The sequence below is a fragment of the Triturus cristatus genome, chromosome 3_2 (assembly GCF_964204655.1).
Source record: "Triturus cristatus chromosome 3_2, aTriCri1.1, whole genome shotgun sequence".
Taxonomy (NCBI): Eukaryota; Metazoa; Chordata; class Amphibia; order Caudata; family Salamandridae; genus Triturus; species Triturus cristatus.
The window spans coordinates 55,192,416-55,212,115 of record NC_140584.1 but is presented as its reverse complement, the minus strand read 5'-3'; the positions used below and the strand labels follow the sequence as shown (position 1 = coordinate 55,212,115).

The following is a 19,700-nucleotide window of genomic DNA, read 5'->3' as shown; positions in this document are numbered from 1 at the left end:
AAAAACAGATGACCCCCTACTGACCTCTGGCTATGATTGTCCTGCCTTTGAGGAATTGAAAGTAACTGGGGAGCTTCCAGGATTCTGGGACCAGGATCTGTGGTTCCCCAGCCTCAACTCCCTAACTTGAAAGGGCTGAGACCCTCCTTTCCCTGAAGCGACAGGAAAATTCAACTAAATATCCTGCCCTTAGATTAGATTAAGCTAGAGCCACCAATGTTTTGTTTCCAGCAGTCTTTTTTTATCATGTCCTCCAATTGCTGACCAAAAAGAGAGCACCCATGAAATGACATTTTCATCAAAATGGTTTTCTGAGATGAATCAGTTTTCAAATGCGCATCCACAGGTGATGACAAGCTGATGCATCAGCTCCAGCTGCGTATGCAGAAGCACAGAGAATATGAAATGATACGTCAGAAAGAAAATTGACTTGTTGTCCCATCATGCATAGAAGAGCTGAACAATCTGTACCTGTATCTGTAATCTGTAGCCAATTGATGAAAGTCCTTGAGGAGAGACTGGACCGTATAGATGGCATGCAAATTAACCTTGTGTGAAAAATTAGAGGCAGCATACGACTGTTTGATAGACCCCCCTCATCTTATTATCTACTGGATCTGGTGGAAATGCATCCTCTGCCACTATATTGCCCTGAGAAGACAGACCTGCCATGAGGTTATCAACATTAACAACCACTGAAAATTCCTCTGTAAATGTATCCACTGGGTAGCGTTTGGCTATGAACCAAAGAAAAGATGATCTGTCTACATCTCTCCATTCATGACTCAAGACACGCCTTATAGCAGTATGCACTGGCAGGGACTCCGGTTCAGGGCACAAATACTGTGACAAAAAGTCTTCCCCTCCAATTGCAGGGTCCTGCATCGGAGGACCAATTTTTTCCCTTAAATGTTACAATAATTCAGAGAGTTCGGATCCCTGAGTAAACCTGCCCTTTTTCTGCTCCTCATCTCCATCACCATCCTGATAAGGATCCACAGATTCCTGAATATGAGACATTTTGGCAGGGGGAGTACCTTCTCTAGCCCTAAAGTCAGCTTCTCCTGCTTGCTCTATCGTTAGCTGAATAGAAGCCATCAAAGGAGGGGCAGGTGAGGGCCCTGAAGTCTCTTCTGTCACCTCTTCCATACTGAAAAACACCAGAAGAATTAGGCGTGTTCAGTGCAATGAAACCGACCAAAAACTTCCTGTAGTTCAGCTGGTTTCATAGCAGCATGAAATCGCGCGGAATTTTCTGTGAATGCGCCTCTTGAATTGGGCAAATACAAACAGAATTGAGCCCAAAAAAAAGATCATAAAACCAAAACGCGCTCATCACACATTGGAAAACCTCTACCTCTGAAACAGAGGACTAAGAACAGCCTATCCCCACCAGACCGCAAAATTGCTATGGCAGTCACGGTCGGGCCGAGACCTCGTAAATAGGCTGGATCTTGGTCATGCCTGCTGGTGCAAGGCGCTACTAACTAGCAAATTCTATAAGTGCTGCTAAAGCATGCACTACAAGTAAAAACATATAACTCTGTGATACATGATAAATAATCAGTTACCTGACCTCAGCTAGGGTGTTCAAGGAGCAGAAAGAAAAGAACAGGATGTGATGTAATGGTTCCTCCCTTTTATGCTGCCTGATGGGTAGTGGCTGTAATGTCACACCAGGGATGTAACTGTGGCGCAGTATGGTTGACCCTAAAATGTAACAGCGGGGGTGTTTACCTGATTTTACCTGCTCCGCTGGTGTATGTGGTGTGGTCCATGAGTCATAACCTGGCTGTAAGAAGAGGCCTTCCAAGACCCTTCGACGCCCAGGCTATTGAGCCTCAAGGAAATTTCGGCAGCAACGACCACTCAGTTGCAATTAGTCCCTGAAGAAGGACGGGGTTCCCAGGTTGCCCCGTGGCCACTAACGTAATTCTCAGGGCACCACACGTTTCAATAATTACCATGGTAAATATTCCCCTCATTGAGCTGTTCGTAATAGAGGGAGCCCCCTTGGCACAAGTGCCCCAGTGGAGAGAGTGGAGCTATACTCAAAGCCACTGAGGATGAAAAGAAAAGAGCCACAATACTACATCTAGGGGGCAAAACTAAACGTAGAATCTCCAAAACAGTCACCTAAGCGACAGCGAAAACGCATGCGGCCTTCATTACAGCACTCAACGCATATTTCGGACCAATGGCCAACCAGGACTCTGAAAGGTTTATCTTCCGTCGGGCAACATGCAGAGAATTCAATCGATATGTTTTACACCAGGCTAAAGGAATTAGCAAGCATATGTGGGTTCACCAGTGAGGGAGAAGAAACATGTGTCAAATAATCTAAACACATCCTACAAGAATCAGGCAAATCATTAGCGGACATTTTAATCATGAGCAGGACCAAGGAATTATCCAAAGCCTGCGCTTCCTGTATGAAAGCTGCCCTACAAAAGGCAATAAAGACAGAACGTGTCAACGCCATAAGACCAACATACCTCTGGGAAACCCAAGAAAGGAGGAATGCCAACAGGACCCTGTGTGTACTGCGGAGGTCCCATGCATCCCCCGGCTTACTGCCCTGCGAAAAACAAGAAGTGCACAGTGTACGAGAAATTTCATAATTTCGCAAAAGTCTGCTGCTGAAGGAAAGGGAAGGCGCCCAGTGCCTCTGTCAACACGCTGCCCAAACCACAAGAACATGACAGCAATATGGACGACGATGAAGACACTGAACACACTGCCCACTCTGTTGTCATGGTAGGCACTGCCTCGCAATCGCAGCGTCACATGCCACAATGTCAGATACAGGTAGGAGTACACCCCATACTAGCCACAGTGGACACAGGGGCGTCCATCAATCTACTATCTGCAGGAGCCTACCAGATGCTACAACCCACTCCTCCCCTCCAGAGCACTGCGATCAAAGTGTTCGGATATGAACAGAACAAGCCTCTACTCATCAAAGGTCCATCACTCATAGACAGCATCCATCGACTCACTGATTTATATCACAGAGGAAAGACATGGCATACTGCTTGGATGCCTCACAGCGGAAGCACTCTAAATAGTCATGTTCGCCTTTGGAGTCCACCAGGAGGGAGTCTCACACATCTTGGCAGAATTACTCGAGGTGTTTGAAGGCAGTGTGTGCTTAAAAGCAAAAGAGATAAAGTTACACCGATCAATCAGTACAGCCAGTAGCCCTCCGGCACAGGAGAATCACATTCCACCTGAGGCCTCAGGTGGAGGAGCTGGAGAAGGTAGAAGCAGCGGGCATCCTAGGGAAAGTATCCAGGCCCACCCTGTGGGTGTCCCCCATTGTAGTTACCCGGAAGCTGAAGCAACTAGGTTAGGTATGCATACGTGTATATATGAGACTCCCCAATGTGGCAGTAAAACAAGAACATTAGCTCACCCCTACCATTGACGACCTAATAGGGGAGTCAAGTGGAGCAAGTTGGTTATCAAAGGTAGACGTCTGATCTGGATACCACCAACTCACCTTGGCAGAGGAGTCAAGGTGCAGCACAACCTTCTCCACTCACATGGGCCTGCGGCGCTATCAAAAGCTGAACTTTGGTATTCTAAGTGCTACCGAGGTGTTTCAGAACATTATACAAGAGCTCCTGGTAGGCCTGCCTGGGGTGGTAAATGGCAGTGAGGACATTTTGGTGTATGCTAAATCCATATCAGAACACAACTCCCGGTTGCGGAGCATCCTCCAGCGGATACATAATTCAGGACTCATTCTCCATCAAAGCAAATGTGAGTTCCTCAAGCAATGACTAAACTTTTTTGGAAACATGTTCTCAGCCAAGGGCGTAGCGCCTGACCCCAAAAAAGTATGAGACATAAATGAGGCAGCTCCGACCTCCACCGTGTCGGAAGTCTGCAGCTTTCTGGGGATAGTTAATTATTGTGGCCCATTTATAAAGAATTTGGCCACTCTGATGCAACCTCTCTGGGAGCTTACCAAGTCGGCGACCCCATAGAACTGGGGAGAGGAACAGGAATGGGCCTTGCAGGACACAAAAGATCCCTTGTCGACCGACACCACATTAATGTATTCTGCTCCTCGGAGAGAAACCACCATCGCGGTAGACGCTGGTCCGAAGGAACTAGAAGCCGTGTTGATGCAGCGGCACGAGGTGGGGAGTGGACCCCAGTAGCGTTTGCGAGCCGATCCCTAACTGAAACCGAACAACGGTACTCGCAAATTGTAAAGGAAGCAATAGGTATACACTGGGGATATTGCCATTTCCGCCTGTAGGTCTATGGCCAACCGTTTGTGGTCACCATACACCACAAACCACTCATTTCACTATTCTGAGCGGCAGCTTTGAAATTGAAAAGTGGATGCTTTAACTACAGGACTACAATTTCCAGGTAAAATTCTGCCCTGGCACGACCAATCCTGCAGATTACCTGTTGAGACATCCCCGAGCTGCCACCCCCCCAAGAAGAGGAAGAAGCCAATGAGACAGAAGAATATGAGAAGATATGCCAAAGACGAGTGTCTGCGGAGGATGCTGGAAGCTGTTTGAAATGGCCAGTGGCATCTGCTCAAAGTTAATTGGGCCCAGTGTTCCCAAAGTCCCAACGCATCCTTGAAAGTCTATAACATGTCCGTCATGAACTGGTTGCGGATCCCGATGGCTGTCTGTTGCATGGACATCATCTTGTCAAGCCCACCAGATTCACTAATCGGGTGGTGCAACTTGCCCACGCCAGACACGAGGGAATAGTCAAAACCAAGAATCAGCTGCGCACAAAATTATGCTGCCCGCTCATGGATGAGCAAGTTGAGACCATGGTAAGATCCTGTCTGTGGTGCTAGGCTTCCAGTGGGCCCACTCCTTCTGTCTCTATGATAACAGAGAAAGATCCCCAATAGCCATGGGTCTGTGCCAGCCTAGATTGCGGAAGTCTTCCGGATGGGAGATAGGCAATGGTAATCATTGACAATTACTCTATGTACCCCGAAGTAGAAATCATTGCCTCCCAAGGGGCCCATGAAGAACTGCCTAAACTGGAAAAGACTCTAACCACCCATGGTCTGCTCAGGGAGCTTAGAGCGAACAATGGCCCACGTTTAATGGACAGGACGTAACGGCGTATCTCCAGTCACTGAACATTAGACACAAGAAAGTCATTCCTTGTTGGACGCAAGCGGGAGGGAGAACGCTTCATGAGGACTCAGAACTAAGTCATCGGGAGTGCGCATGCCAATCAACAGCCTCATGAGTGGGCCATCTACTCTTTCCTCCCCGAGTACCGTCAGACACCCAACTCCACCACGGGGCAAGCTCCTGGGCACCTGCTAATGAGGCGGGTAGTGCAAGACTTGAGCCCTCACTACTCAGAGTGGACTCCAAGCCCCATTGATGATCAGTAAGTCCTGAGCACACGTTGGATCTCCAATGCTCATGCCAGCCGGTGCTGCATAGTTAAAAGATCTCGCCTTAAAGTAGATCTAATGTTGGTGAAAGATCGATTTACCGGCAGCAAATTCAGGCTTCCCTTTGAACGCCATCCTTGGACCATCACTCACATTCATGGCACCATAGTGACCGCTCACCATGGGGAATAAGAGTTGTCGTAGAGCATTTCCCAGTTCAAACGGTTTCATTTGTCAACTCTTCCCAACCAAAGGGTTGAAGAGACTGACTCAGATTTGGGTGATCTAGAGGAAGCCACTGTAGGGGAGGGTCTGTTTGCGAGCTCTCCTGAGCCTGTGAGTGAAAGCGAAGCAGTGGGCAGCTGATTTGCCACCTCTGCAGATGGAGTTAGGCTTTTGCCCCCGACAGACTGGTGAGTTGAGACACTTGCGCCAGGCATGGTTAACGTAGTAACCCTGTGCCATTCTACCGGCTGCAAGATTATGTGGTGTGATGACATGGACTGAAGCTCCAGGCAACTTTAAGTTTTCTAGAATTTGTATAACTCTGAACTGTTGCCGTACTGGCTTCTGTGTCATAACAGGTGCTCACGCACCCAGACTGCCCTAATGTTAGTATGTATAAGTTATGTTTGCATTTGTTTCAAAATAAAGGAGGAATGTACTATAGCACCAGTGACGTAACTGGTGTGTATCGTGGTTGACCCCAAAATGTAACTGCGGGGTGTTTGTCTGGTGTTACCTGCTCCGCAGGTGTATGTGGTGTGGTCCCTGGGTCACGTGGGACCTCTGTAATAAATATGTAGTCTAGACCACCTGCACCAGGACCGACTAAGAGCACTTCACATCTCCATGTAATTTGTAATTAGGCTTAACCACGTGGGCCACCAGTACACCATCCGCCCAGCTTAACTTCAGCCCTTATTACCGTGGTGGTCGCGATGCAACAGTGGCACCCATATTGGGAGGGATTTTTTGGACGTCAGCTAGGGAACAGGTTCTGCAGGACGGAGATGAAATCTCGCAGGTAGGGATTGTAGTGGAGAAGATGAACGATGAGATAATGAACTAGAGGTTGTGTTCTCCCTGTTGTGTTCATGGTAATTGTCCATTTTTGGTCCATGGTACTTACCATCGGACCATGGCCCAGTTTCCCTGTTGACGTGCCTGTTAATGGGTTGGGACCTTGCCCCTCTGTGGTTTAAGGCCTGTCTATTTCTTTATGGAATCCCTTTGACCATGGTTGCATCACAAGAGAGTGGAATGCGTGTTGCACACATTGAGAATGTTTGAAGCAGTCCATAATTGACTCTCGCCTGGGTGGACTCGACGTAGTGGTCAGAAAAACAAATTGTGGTGGTGATGCGAGGGTCCTAGGGCAGTACAGTAGTGGTTACCTAGATCCTTGTACTTGACTTGCTAAAAGTCTGATAATAACCGAGGTGCCTTGTGATCTTTGTCAAAGGCTGGAGATCCCTCTGGAGCCTGTGTACTCTCTGCTGTAAAGGCCTAACGGTTACCTAGGTGCTGTGCACAGTCTGGTAGAGGGCTTGAACCCTGGGGATATGGACCCTATGCTTCCAGAGTGCCCGGGACTCTAGGCTTCCACCATGCTTCCAGAGGCCCAGTAATTTTAAGCCACGGTTTTCTTCTTAAGGTCCGTGGTAGCAGCCTAGGGACTGTGCACTCTGCTAGTGGAGGCCTACTGATAACCAGTGGGGCCTGCGGGCTGCCCGGAGGTAGTATGAGAGCCACGGACTCTCTGACAGAAGCCTGGAGATAACATAAGAAACCGGAACTCCTGGCCTGTAGTAACCCTGGTATAACAAGGGGGTCTTGAACTGCTTGCTGGCTCAGTGTGGGGGCGCAGGGTATTTAATAATGCTTACAGACGTTTGCCTATAACACAAAGGCTGTGTGTGGACTGCGTGCTCGCAAATGCCAGGGGGTCCGAAAGGCCATGCTTTCAGGTGCCCAGGTTTAACCCATGGGCCCCAGACTCTGATTGCAAAGTCATGGACTCTAGGAAGGCATGTATGTATTCGCTGCTTACATATGTCTGAGTGTAACCGCTGGGCCTTACACTCCGTACTTGCAGAAACCTCTATATAACCTCGGGGACCCGGACAGTAATAATGACTTGATTGTGACCCATACCAACCCTCGATTCTCCGGTCAAAGGTCTTCCTGCAGTTCAGAGGCCAGTTTCGATGCCAGTTTGGCCAGTGTGCAGTGAAGCGTGCGCGAAACTGAGGTGCGCATCTCCAGAGACAGCCTCGTCAGCAGTTCACAGAATTGCGTGCTGCCGTGCCTACTTGTGTCGGTGACATCATGGCCTCCCTTTGGATGCTGAGGTAATTGTTTGTTCCCTGCTTTCCCCTAGGACCACCCTTCATCATTTCCCCTCCCGAGAACATCACTGTAAACATATCCCAGGATGCACTGCTCACCTGCCAGGCGGAGGCGTATCCGGGCAACCTGACTTACACCTGGTACTGGGAGGAGGAAAACGTCTTCTTCAAGAAGTAAGAATAGCTGTGTTTGTTCACAATCTGTGCATGAGCCCTTACCTGCTTGCCTGCAGGGACTTGGCCCTCTGTCTTCCCTGACCTGGAGTTCTTCTCCCACTCACGCATGCGTACTGTCTTATACTTCACCTCATGTTCGTCCAAGGCCCACATATGTTTGTAAACATGTTAAATTCGGGGGTGAGACTGTAATAATGTTTTCATTCGGACTATTTAATGTACTCTTTGTATTGTAGGACTGGGCTCGCCCGGTAGAAGATAGAAAACACAAATTTCGAACAAAATTGATTAAGTGTAAATGTTGCCGAGACATATTAATCTTATTTTATACTATTGGCATGTGTGTAGTGTATATAGTACCATCAGTATGGCTTCGCATTAGTGTGTACCATCTATGTCATAGTGAGTAGTTTTATCGTTCAAAGCTGTGTTGACGTGGGCGTACTTAACACGAATGTTAGAGCGAGATAAAAGCAAACAATTTTGTAATGTCAACCGTATGCATAAATATGGATCATTTTATAAATTAGCCCTCAGACACACTTTGTGGCATGCTTTTTTATCAAAACTATCTTATCCGACACATATGTTATGTCGAGATGGGCTCAGCCACTGAACAAGAGTCCTTGATGTTACAAATAGGGATGACATTTGACAGAAGTATACAATTATTATTTTGTTTGCGTTTGCTCTGGCAAGATTAAACATTAAATAGGCAGATGGTTAAGGGGTCCTATTACCTCTCCGTCCTAATACATCAGCTAATATATTTCGGCCAGCCTTGAAAGCAGAACTCCGGTTCTATTCCGGCAAATACAAGAATTGTTGCCTCCTTGAGCCAAGTGACATTCTGCCATCGCCCATTGCCTGTCAGCAAGGCCATTGTGGTTGATTTTCAGGAGCAACGTTGAGTTCCCTTGTGGTGACAACCTAGGCATTGTGTGCTCATTCTTTGAAATGGCTATACGCCCTCTAACGCCACGCCCCCCCTATTTAAACAACAGTTAGCAAAGCCAAGTGGTCTGCTACTGGTTGCCAGCCCTTCAAATTTGTCAGTGCTTGTTTTGTTTTATCATGGTCTTTTTAAAACTTTGTTTTGGACGCTGCAGGGACCTGGCCAATATAAAACAATCTAGAAAGAAAAATATAATTTAGTTTCCAGAAGCTCACATTGCCATAACAGTTACTGGCACTGAAGGGAACTGCTTTGTGTGCAGATGTGCTCGTTGTGAAAGAGCAGATTGCTGTCACTCAGAGTGACGTTAGCAAATGACTGAAGTGGACTGTCTCAATGCTCCATGTTGTAGTAGGCAAAAGAAAAATGTGAGTAAATAATTGCCAGAGGCTGCTTTCGGTAAATATAATATGTATATAATGTCAGTAAAATCAAAAGGTCTTGGTGTATTGTCTCACCACACATCTGGCAAGCAGCTGTCACACTCACTGTTAGCAGCTTAATTTGCCTTTGGCTCAGTTTTGAAACAGAAGCTCACACCACCGTCTGGTGGGTAAAAACCTGATCAGTTTACGTTAGTGAAAAACTGACTCCACTTCTACACGGCATAACTATATCTGAAACAATTTGGGTGCCTTTTATAATATATATGAAATATATGTGGTCCAACAAGTAGACCTAATGTCCTCCAACGTTCAGGTATAGATGGGATGTATTCAACCTCAATGTCATCATCTGATAATTAAACAAAGTCTTATACCTGGAAATGTCGCATCGTTGGTTATGTTGAAGGAAATACCTAATTGTAATCTCAAAGTGACATACTATTTATAAATGTGGGTATGACTTGTACCAATATGACTATGTTGAACTGTCTATTGAGGAAAATATAAACTGTTTTAAAAAAAAGAAAAATATTTTGGCTAGCACCAGTCATAAAACACCTTCCACATCTGACTTGGATACCGACTCCTCCTACTTCCATGTCTGCAGGAACGTACCCACTCTTCTCATCTTTGGACAGGCATAAATGTTTCAGATTCAGTTACATATTGCTCCCTTGGATCCCAAGAGCATCACCGATCTCACACTTTACCTCACCCCTAACCATGTAATACCTTCCTTATTGACAGCAGAGGTTCTAAGAGGAGAGAAAGGAGTGAAAAGTACAGAAATTAAAATGGCCTTTGTAGCTTTGCTTTCTATTTCTACTGCTGGCTTCATAGCCCCTCTCTTGGGTTAGTTACTGTCAGTTGTGGCAAAAATCAAATCAGGAGTTGCAGGTGCTACCTTATTGCCTTCTAATCGGCATCACTATGTACACACGTTGCCCCATGCAGAAGGGACATCCACTCCCTTTAACGCACTGGGGTCATCGGTTTAATCCTGAATAAACCTTCCTGCATCTATTGTGCTTCTTGACCCCTGGCACCTGTAAGGGAGGCAGTTTGGAGAGCATTGATGGTATTGCTTGGTCTGCCGTCCGCTTGCTGTGTCAGAAGGCATAGACCAAATAAATCAATTTGTAGGATTTGCCCTTCCAGATCTCTTCATTGAAGGGCACTCATGAAGGAGTCACTCAAACATAGGCTAACTGCTGGTTTTCTTCACCTGCAGCCTGGAAGAGAATTCTTGGAGAGATGTTCTGAGGATAAGTAGTTCTCCTATCAAGAAACTCCAATCGGAACCACTCATGAGGGGGAAAAACTGGCATGAAGTTAAATTAGTGAACTCTCTCTTGCTGGAGAAACCAGGAGTAACTCACAGTGAAATACTGTGTGACCAAGGGAACTGCATTCTTAGCTCCCTCCCTGGGAAGGAACCAGGGTGAAAAGAAGTTTAGGATGAGCAGGGGAACTGTACCCTCAACTTCCTTTTTGTATAGAAACCAGCATAGAAGTAACCAATGTGCTCATGGACTGGACCCTCAACAGCGGTCAGGCGGTCAGACTTGAAATACCATCAGTGACATGAGCTAAAGTTCGGGCACCTCAACTTCCTTTATGTGCAGGAAATAGGATAAAATGCTGTTGATGGCATGGACTTTAGAAATATACCCAATGACCTTTAGGTGCAAGAACTAGAATAACCACAGTTTATTAACCTAAGAAATGGGACCGTCAGAATTCTCCATGTGCATAGGTACTAAATTAAGCGCTTACAATAGTGAGTGGGTGCTCGGATGATGCCCACTGTGATGTGGGTGGTAAAGTGGAACTGTACCTTCTTTTCCCCTTAAATCTATACTAGAAAGGAAATGCCTGCATTGAGATGGGGAACAAAATCAGGACTTTACCCTCCACTCCCACTATGGAGGAACACCAAAGTGAGATGGGGCTTATCAAAAGAGCTACTCCCACTATTAGATATTTGTGGGACTGAGCAACTGTCATCTTGGTGGACCCTACAGCGAAAGATTTAGCACTAGGCCCACTCATATCCATCCATACTGCTTACTGCGAGTGTTCATCCATATTACTCTGTGCTTCTAGGAATACTTTAGGCTCCTGGTTAAAACACAAGAATCAAACTTAATAGACAAATCAATTCAGTACCATTTATTTAAAATCCAATAAGCTAATAGATTTAGTTTTGACTTGAAGCAGGATAGAAGGTAAGTGCCCTGGTATAAGATATGGTTTTCTTGCTTGTGATCATTACTTTTGTCTGCCTGTATTATTTTTTTCTCCTTTTTCTTCTTCCCACAGTGATTTAAAGCTGAGAGTGCGGATCCTCATTGATGGAACGCTGATCATTTTCCGAGTGAAACCGGAGGATGCCGGGAAGTACACCTGTGTCCCTAGCAATAGCCTGGGCCGCTCCCCTTCTGCATCTGCTTTTCTAACCGTGCAGTGTGAGTGCCATTGGGAACTGCATGCCTTATAGATTATTTTCAGCCTTGCATGTGGCTCCAACTTCCTGGATCAGTACCTCACCTTGAGGTAAACCTTTTTGATTGCTTCCTCTTCTCTTTGCTCCTGAGGGGTCTGAGGGAACCATCCAAATCAGGCAGTTCAAATCAAAAGTTCCTACCCGTTCCCACTGCCCTTCTTTGCCCCCTCTCCGTGCACCTCCGCACCACCTTTCTTTGAAGCATTTTCAGCATCAAAATGTGTACTCCTTGGCATCCATACCCCTCCTTGCCTCTTCTTCCTCTTTCAAACCACCGTTTTGTGTTCAGATGACCTGATAATCCCTGCATATGCCAATGTCTGCATTGTTCTAGGGGTACAGTAGTAATCGTGTGTCTATTGCTGCTTTTTCTGGTCTCTCGGTCAGCCAGCGGTTAGATGACCACTGTCTGAGCAACAGCCTTGGGAATACCTCAGTGTTACAAAAACTACTGGCCACCAAGGGTCTTCCCTTCAGAGACTGGTCGGGAAGTGGGAAGTGGCACAATGGCTGAAACTCTGTAGGCCTAGATGGTAGAATCATAGGCACGGCATTTATGTGATTCCTTTTTATAACTAACTTGGCCGACTCTTGTTATCAGCAGAGTATAAAATATAGAAGATATGAAAGACTGTAATGAAGCAGTAATAAAAGGTTTATCTACTTTTGATTGTATAGATTAGTTACATAGTATTATTGTATTGATATTTATGAGCAATACAAGTTGTTTGGTATGTTGCATTACTCCAAATGAAACCAGCATTAACAAAGCAGTAGGTCACACATTAAGAAAAGGAATTTCAACCTAATGGCTTTGACAGTGCTTGCATACAGTGGTGTTACTGTCTTTCTGCTGCCTCTCAACAGAGGTATGTACAGGCACCACTGCACATATGCGTTAATGTGCGTCCATGGCAGCCATCTTGTAAAACGTTCCATTCCGTGTGCACGTGCATGTGCGTGCTTCTGTTGGATACTTATCACTGCAGACTCCTCACCTTAAGAATATCCTGAGTGGCCAGACTGAATCTGGAGACTTTTATAACAGTACTCCCACTCTTCAGTAAGTGGTATGCAGCTCCGAGGAGACTCCATACTGCCTTGGAAGTGACGGAGCGTAGCCTTCCGTAACGCCACCCCTGGGTGCTGATGCCGGTTCCTTTCTGCACCCTTTGATGTGATCCAGAGCTCTGCTCCCAAATTTTTCCGACAACTTCCAGATTTCTAGGGTGTGCTAGGGAACAATGTCCCCACCCAAATCCATAGGAGTCAAGCCATGCAGAGACTACAGAAAGCAGATGTCAGTCACAGATCTACATTGTAAGGAAACGGGACATTAGCTGCGTGGCCTGCACAAGTAATAAGTCCAAATTTGCCATCCACTGGAACCCCCCCCCCATTCTAGCGCTTGACTCTCTCAGGGTAGCGGAGCAAAGCAGTCCAAGGCCTACTCAAGGGAATTGGTTTGGGCTAGCATTCACCTTTAACTGGCATGGAATAATAATAATCAATATATAATCATCCAATCTGTGCCTTTTCTTTAGATAAAGTAAAAGTAAATTATTACACAGGCACGCACACGCTCACACACATCACAAAAAACTTCAAAGGAATTTACAAATATACATAAGGCTGGTGGAAATACCTTTGATGACCTTGTGCTATCACCTCTGACTATTTACTTAGTCAAAGTTTCCAGATCAACAAACCACATGCTAGAGTTTTTATTTTGTCCATAAATGCAATCATCAATAATAACAGTCATGTGTAAATGCACTTAATAGTGTTACTAAACCATATGCACTTGAATCAGTAAACACTGTCAACATTGTTAAATCAATAACGCATTTAAAAATGAACATCACATGTCTGTGTCCTTTCTATATATTTTCAATCCATGAAACACACTTATAAAAAATCCCCTAGAGGGCTTCTCACTTTGACCACAGATGGGGAGTGCAGCGGCACTCCCCCATCCTTCTTTTCCTCTCTCAGGGCCTTGAGTTTGGGACCCGCCGCTTCCTCTTTCACCCTTCGGGGGGTGGCTCTCCCCATCCATCTTGACATCAGGGGCAGAAGTTGAGGTCCCAGGGCCCAGTTTGTAAACTGGCCTCTGGGTTGTGATTCCCAAGCCCACAGAACACTGGGTAGGGGGCCCCACACATGCCGCCTCCCGGGGCATATAAACATTATAGATTCTCCATGCAGTGACCTCAGGGCCCTGACCTGCCCCGGAGGATTTGGAACCGCCAGGCAGTGGAATTTCAAGAGCTCCGGCCGGGGTCATGCTAGGCGTTAAAGGTCAAAGCCTTCCGCTTATATCTCGGGCCCTTTTGGGCCATTGTGCTTGTTCTTGGGCTCAATTTTCTCCTGGTGGCTAGCCCTTTCCACCTGGAGCACTTTCCTTAAGTTTCCCGGTTCTAAGGTGATGAACTTTGGAACTGACTCTAGTAATTCTCTGCGCCAGCCTTTCTCTTTTTTCTCCTCTGAAGCGTCTTTCCTGCTTGGCACAGAAGTCCAGATTTTCCCTTGACTAGTCCTCTGGTGGTGTAAGGGAAAGCAGCTTCCCTGATCTTGGGCCATCCCCTGGTCCTCCGGGTAAACTACAGTCTTAGACCTGAGTCCAGATACATATCCTCCTTCCGGTTTGTGGCTGCTGCCTCCAGTCCTAGGGTCTAGCAGAAAGTTTCAACTAATAGAGCGATCTCCCCCTTACGCAAAACCTCTTAAGTGGGGGGGAGGGAATATTCCAGAAGCGACGCACCTCTGGCCTGACCTTGAGTGCCACATCACTTAACAATGCCTATCCCAACCCTCCTGCACAGGCTGCTGGTACATTTCAAAATGTGTCACCCAGGTGTCACTGATCACATCTCCTCTGAGGGCCTCCGCTCTGCCTCTCACTGGCAGCACTACCAGGGCCTTTCACACCAATTCTTCAAAGGGTGCTCCCTTCTGTGTTGGCTCCAGAGGTGAGGGCTTCCTCCGTTGGCAAGGGGCTTGGGTTGGCCCATCCCTCGCACAGTGTGACAGCTGATTGATTGACTCAGATCCTTCATCCCCACCCTATTCCTCATCAGGACCTGAGTGAAGCATGGCTAATAGCTCACTTTGTGTGGGAGGCCTTTGCTTCTACTGTTGGAGATAAATATAAATAACTTGGCACAAAAGGGTTACAAAAGGCCTGGGCTCTGATCCTGAGCTGCTGAGCCAGAGAAATATGACAATCCTGGATGACCCATAAGCTGTACAGATATCTTTTTGAAACTCTCATATTTGGATTTGCATACAAATTTCACCCCAGTTCGATATGTCACTGGTCTCTCTAGGCCTAGTGGAAGATAAGCTGCACTCTGAGGCATTCTTCCCCGTAGGTGTACAATGGAGTGACACTGCAGACACGACAGTAAACCACACTGACTTCCCTATGAGTTTAAACTAACATTAAGAGGCCTACCCCTGGTTAATATCCAATCCTACAGAGGCCCTCTGCAGCAGTCTACCAGTGTGTTGTTATGGCGCTGCGCATGTTCACGTGTATCCAGCTAAGTGCCCCTTACCCTTACTGTGTTGCAGCGGCCTTATCTTTAAAGGTAGACACTGGTGGTACACAGGCGCAATCCATTTACCGTGAGTTTACTGTGGGTGAGTCACCAGTGGTGGGGCTCACCCACAGTAAAAAGATCACATACCAGGTGGTCAAAAAGCAAACAATCCAGGTGGATTTGATTGGCAGAACCAATCCCCTCAGATACATGAAGTGTTTGTGGCACTTGGGATTCAGTCTTGACTATAAGTTGTGTGATAAGTCTTTCCTTATGCACCCAAGGCAAGGCTGTGCAAATGAGGACACTATCACGATACAAATTCTCAATCAAAATCTGCTCCACCCTAGCCAAGAACTGATCCCTTGCAAGTCTGTGGGCCTGCTCCAGCATGTTCACTGAATCATCCAACTGACTCAGTACACAGACATGTGTGTAATATGATTAGCATTACAAGAACTTGCCACCTGAGTTACAGGTAACAAATAAGATCATAAAAAGTAATAGTCTTCCTTCCTACTTTGTTTTTAGCAGGGTTAATGAAACTGTTATTTGAGCCAGTGCTTAAGATATCCCAGAATCACTCAACTTCTAAAACAGTCTTCCTGATACATATATCCTCTTAAGGTTCAGTGAATTGAAGACTTTGTTGATTAAAGACCCATTTTTTGTGACAAGATATAATCTTTGTTCCTCATGTGGTAACACCTTCTCTTCTCAAGTCAACTATCCATTTGCCATGTTTTTCTATGTAGCTAGCTTATTCAGCATTTAGCATATTGATTGTGTACTGTATACAGGATTCAAAGCAGATAAAGAGAACAATGTGTTGTCGTACTTGCATGTGCACGTATAGGTTTACCAATAACAAAAGGAACTGTAGCAAGTTGAACTCTTCAAACTATTCAGCAATATTAAACATTAGCTAGTAAAACACTAGAAGATAAGCCAAGGGCTAATTCTACATATAAAGAGTGATCAACACTCAGGGGAAGTGTTTCCATTATTGGTATTAGTACAGCTGCTATGTCATTATCCATGCATACATCGGGAAAACGCTATTGTGTTGATATCTAATCAAGAAAGCAGGCTCAAGTGGGTCAAATAGTATTAGGACATTGGTTTGGCATTGCTCATTTTTCATGCGCTCCTCCAAAAGTATTTGACTCTAGAATTGGTTCACCTGTAAAAAGTAACCATTTACCTATAACAATAGTTGTGCAACATGAAACTCTTCTATTTTTAAAAAAATGTTAATTAATTTTTGATAACAACCATATGTACCTGTTACATTTTTATCCCTCTATTGACCATATAGTGACTGTTTCTCATTTTGTAAGAATTAATTCCTTACCTGATCCTTGCCCCATACATCTACCTGCAGCGCAATCTTATTTCCTCTGGCGCGTGTTAGGTTTTCTGACCAGGCAGAGGATTAACGGATGAGTCTCCCTACAAAAGGCTTGTGAGAAATGCCACATGCAGGAGAGCTACTACAATCAAAGCTCACCATCTAACTTATGTTCAGTATTTTGAAATGTACAGACATCATTTGTATTATACTTAGCCTAATTCTAACTTGATACTTTATTATTAATTATACATTGCAGCTATATTGTTTTTTCTTAACATTCTTATCTCAAACCCAGATGACTGAAGCTTTTCTCGGCTGATGTCATGGGCTGTTTTCCACTATAAAAGGAGTTCCATTGTGAAATCAAGTTGCGTCACAGTTGTTAAAGAATCGTTGCTTGTTCACTGGACTTCATGGATTCTCCATACTCTCTCCGGTTCATGTAGTTATTCCTGCTCTTTAGCCAATTGCTTAGCCTAATCAACTAGAAAGTTTTTTCTGGCTCCCAGTTTTATCTCCTTCTTGCTCGATTATTTTCTTAAGCATTGCCTGACTTCCTGTTCCAATCTGGCATCATATACTGCCTCTTTAGATTATTGGACATTTCTGCAAACAGAAAAAACTTGCCAAGCGTTTTCCAGAAGACCAACTCTTGACACGGTGCATTTCCAACCCATTCCAGAAATATATCAGGTCGAGAAAATGGCTCAAATTAGGAACTACGGACAGTTGTAAGCATCTTGACACCGCAGGTTCAACATCTAACTTTAGAAAAAGCTTTTCTTTGTTAATCTGTAGCTATTTTACAACAAGACTCTCTGGATCCTCCTAGGTCTTGCTTGGCAGACCTGAAATTTAATGGTAATCCAAGGAAGCTAAAGGCAATTATAAATACCCACCAAGTACATTTTGTCTTTAAGTCCCACATCTAAGCTTCTAACAGATCTGAAGTGGCTTTCATGGTCAGTGATTCCATTGGAAATATTTTTGTCTGGGCAGTATTGTTGGTCTAGGATGCCAGACTTCTGAATAGATTTGCAGCCTTCCTCATTAAATTTAAAAATGTTCTTCACCAAAGCCATAAGTTCTCAGCCCGCTAGAGAGCCCGGAGCAAGATGGCCGCCTTCTAGTGCTGCTCTGCTGGTGGAGGACTCAATCCGACAAATATCCTGTACCAACGACGCCATCCCTGGTTAACCTGCGCCTTTTCTGAATCCCTGACAAGTGAGGTTTGCAGTGGTGCTGTTTGTTTCGCCATTCCGCGTCTCCACCAGCCAAAAACAGCATCGCCTCACCTCCCAGCAAAATGGCGGAGCCGGAGTGCTGTCGGAGCTGAAATCGGACGGTGCGGACCCCTCGGAGCCCGCTACCTACCACCCGGCTGCAGCAGTGTCCTGGATGTGACGGTGCACCCGCTCTTGCTGGTATACAGTGATAAGTCCACAGCGTTGCCACCCGCGTTCCCTGTGCGATGAGATCGCCACCATTTTAACGCTCCCGGGGGCACCACTAGCTTTTCACGAGGCATAGCAGCACCCGCCACCTGCCACCCAGCGGCTGCGGATACTCCCGGAGTGAAAGCAGCAGTATCCTTGATGTGACAGTGCACCCGTTCCCACAGGTGCACAGCGGTAGGGCTGCAGCATTAAGACCCACGCACCCTGTGCGGCGAGATCGCCAACATCATAACACCACCGGGAGCAACGCTAATCTTTACACGAGGCATGGCAGCTACGTGCACCGCCGCCAACCTTACACCACAATTGCCAGACCCATAGCACTTCTCGTACAACCCGTGGAGGACGCCACAATCCCCTACTGCACCACAAAGCACCTCAGTGTAACAGGACTGGGCTCAGCAGACAGGGGCTTTGCCTAATGCCCGTGAGGATATTTGGACACTCACCGCTGCCGCTGCTGCCGGGACCCTGACTGCGGGAACCTAATCGGTTGTGGCTGGGGTGGGCTGCCGAGCCACCTTGATCCTATAGCCGAGTACTGCTAGCGCTGGACGAGTCTCCAAAATGGCGCCTGCCTGTGCACTCTAAACCGACGGCCTGGGAATCTAGCAGGGCTCCGCCTAGAGATTGCGTGTGGATATTGTGACAGCGGTGGACTCCACTACGCTACCAACTCATAAGCACAAGACCCTGCCCTTGTGCCCCTTTATTTGTGATGGTTGAGATTGCAACAGGGGCACAACTGTGATGGACTGTACTAGCTGGGAGCTGAAAACACCGTCTCAGGTAGACTGAGTGGGGCTGCTGCAGTGATAAACACAGGATCCTAGTTTATCACAACCCTGTCCTACTGTCTTCACTATACCTGATAACTGCCAGCTATCCTGGCACCACAATATTTTGCAGACAACATCATTAGCGCTGCATGCAAAGGTGACCACACACTCACTGGAGCAGGAGACTACCCACCGCGCTGCTTCTGTATCAATACGTTTTGGCACTGCTGTATACACTGTCCCACCACTACCCAACCCAAACATGGGTAGAACAGATAAGCAACAGTCCAAGTTGAATTTCGAAGCAAGGCGTCTCATGAAATCACAAACCCCAGCTGCTTCAGACACCAAGCCGGAGCCAGAATCGGGCGCTAACACCAAGCTGGAATGCCTGATGCTCAGTAAGCAACAAATCTTGCACACTATTGATGCAAAAATTGACCATCTCAACTTGCGTATGGATAACATTGCGGTGAAAATCGACAAACATGGCGCAAGGATAGGTGAGGCTGAAAAACGTATCGTTACAACAGAAGACAAAATGGAGGTCGTTAGCGCGTCGTGCTGGAAAAAATACTTGAAGTGATCCAGGCGAAGAACGAAGACCTCGAAGACCACTCACGCAGGAACAATCTACGAATTACGGGCATCCCTGAATCGACCAACACAGGAACCATGGAAACCTATATTAAAACTTTGCTCAAAGGCATGCTGGGAGCGGAACATTTCTCTAATGTGCTAGTCGTGGAAAGAGCCCATCGATCCTTAGCAGCTAGACCTATACCAGGAGCA

General features: G+C 46.2%; 1 protein-coding gene across 4 annotated transcripts in view; it reads left to right on the top strand.

Moving 5' to 3' along the window:
• Positions 1-19,700, top strand: part of IGSF9B (immunoglobulin superfamily member 9B) — a 1,286,301-nt gene that overhangs the window by 413,466 nt on the left and 853,135 nt on the right. For all 4 annotated transcript variants that reach the window (XM_085647232.1, XM_085647230.1, XM_085647233.1 and 1 more), the window contains exons 6-7: positions 7,782-7,923; positions 11,590-11,735. In XM_085647232.1, the coding sequence (XP_085503358.1) occupies positions 7,782-7,923; positions 11,590-11,735 (288 nt within the window). The remainder of the gene's footprint in view (positions 1-7,781; positions 7,924-11,589; positions 11,736-19,700) is intronic.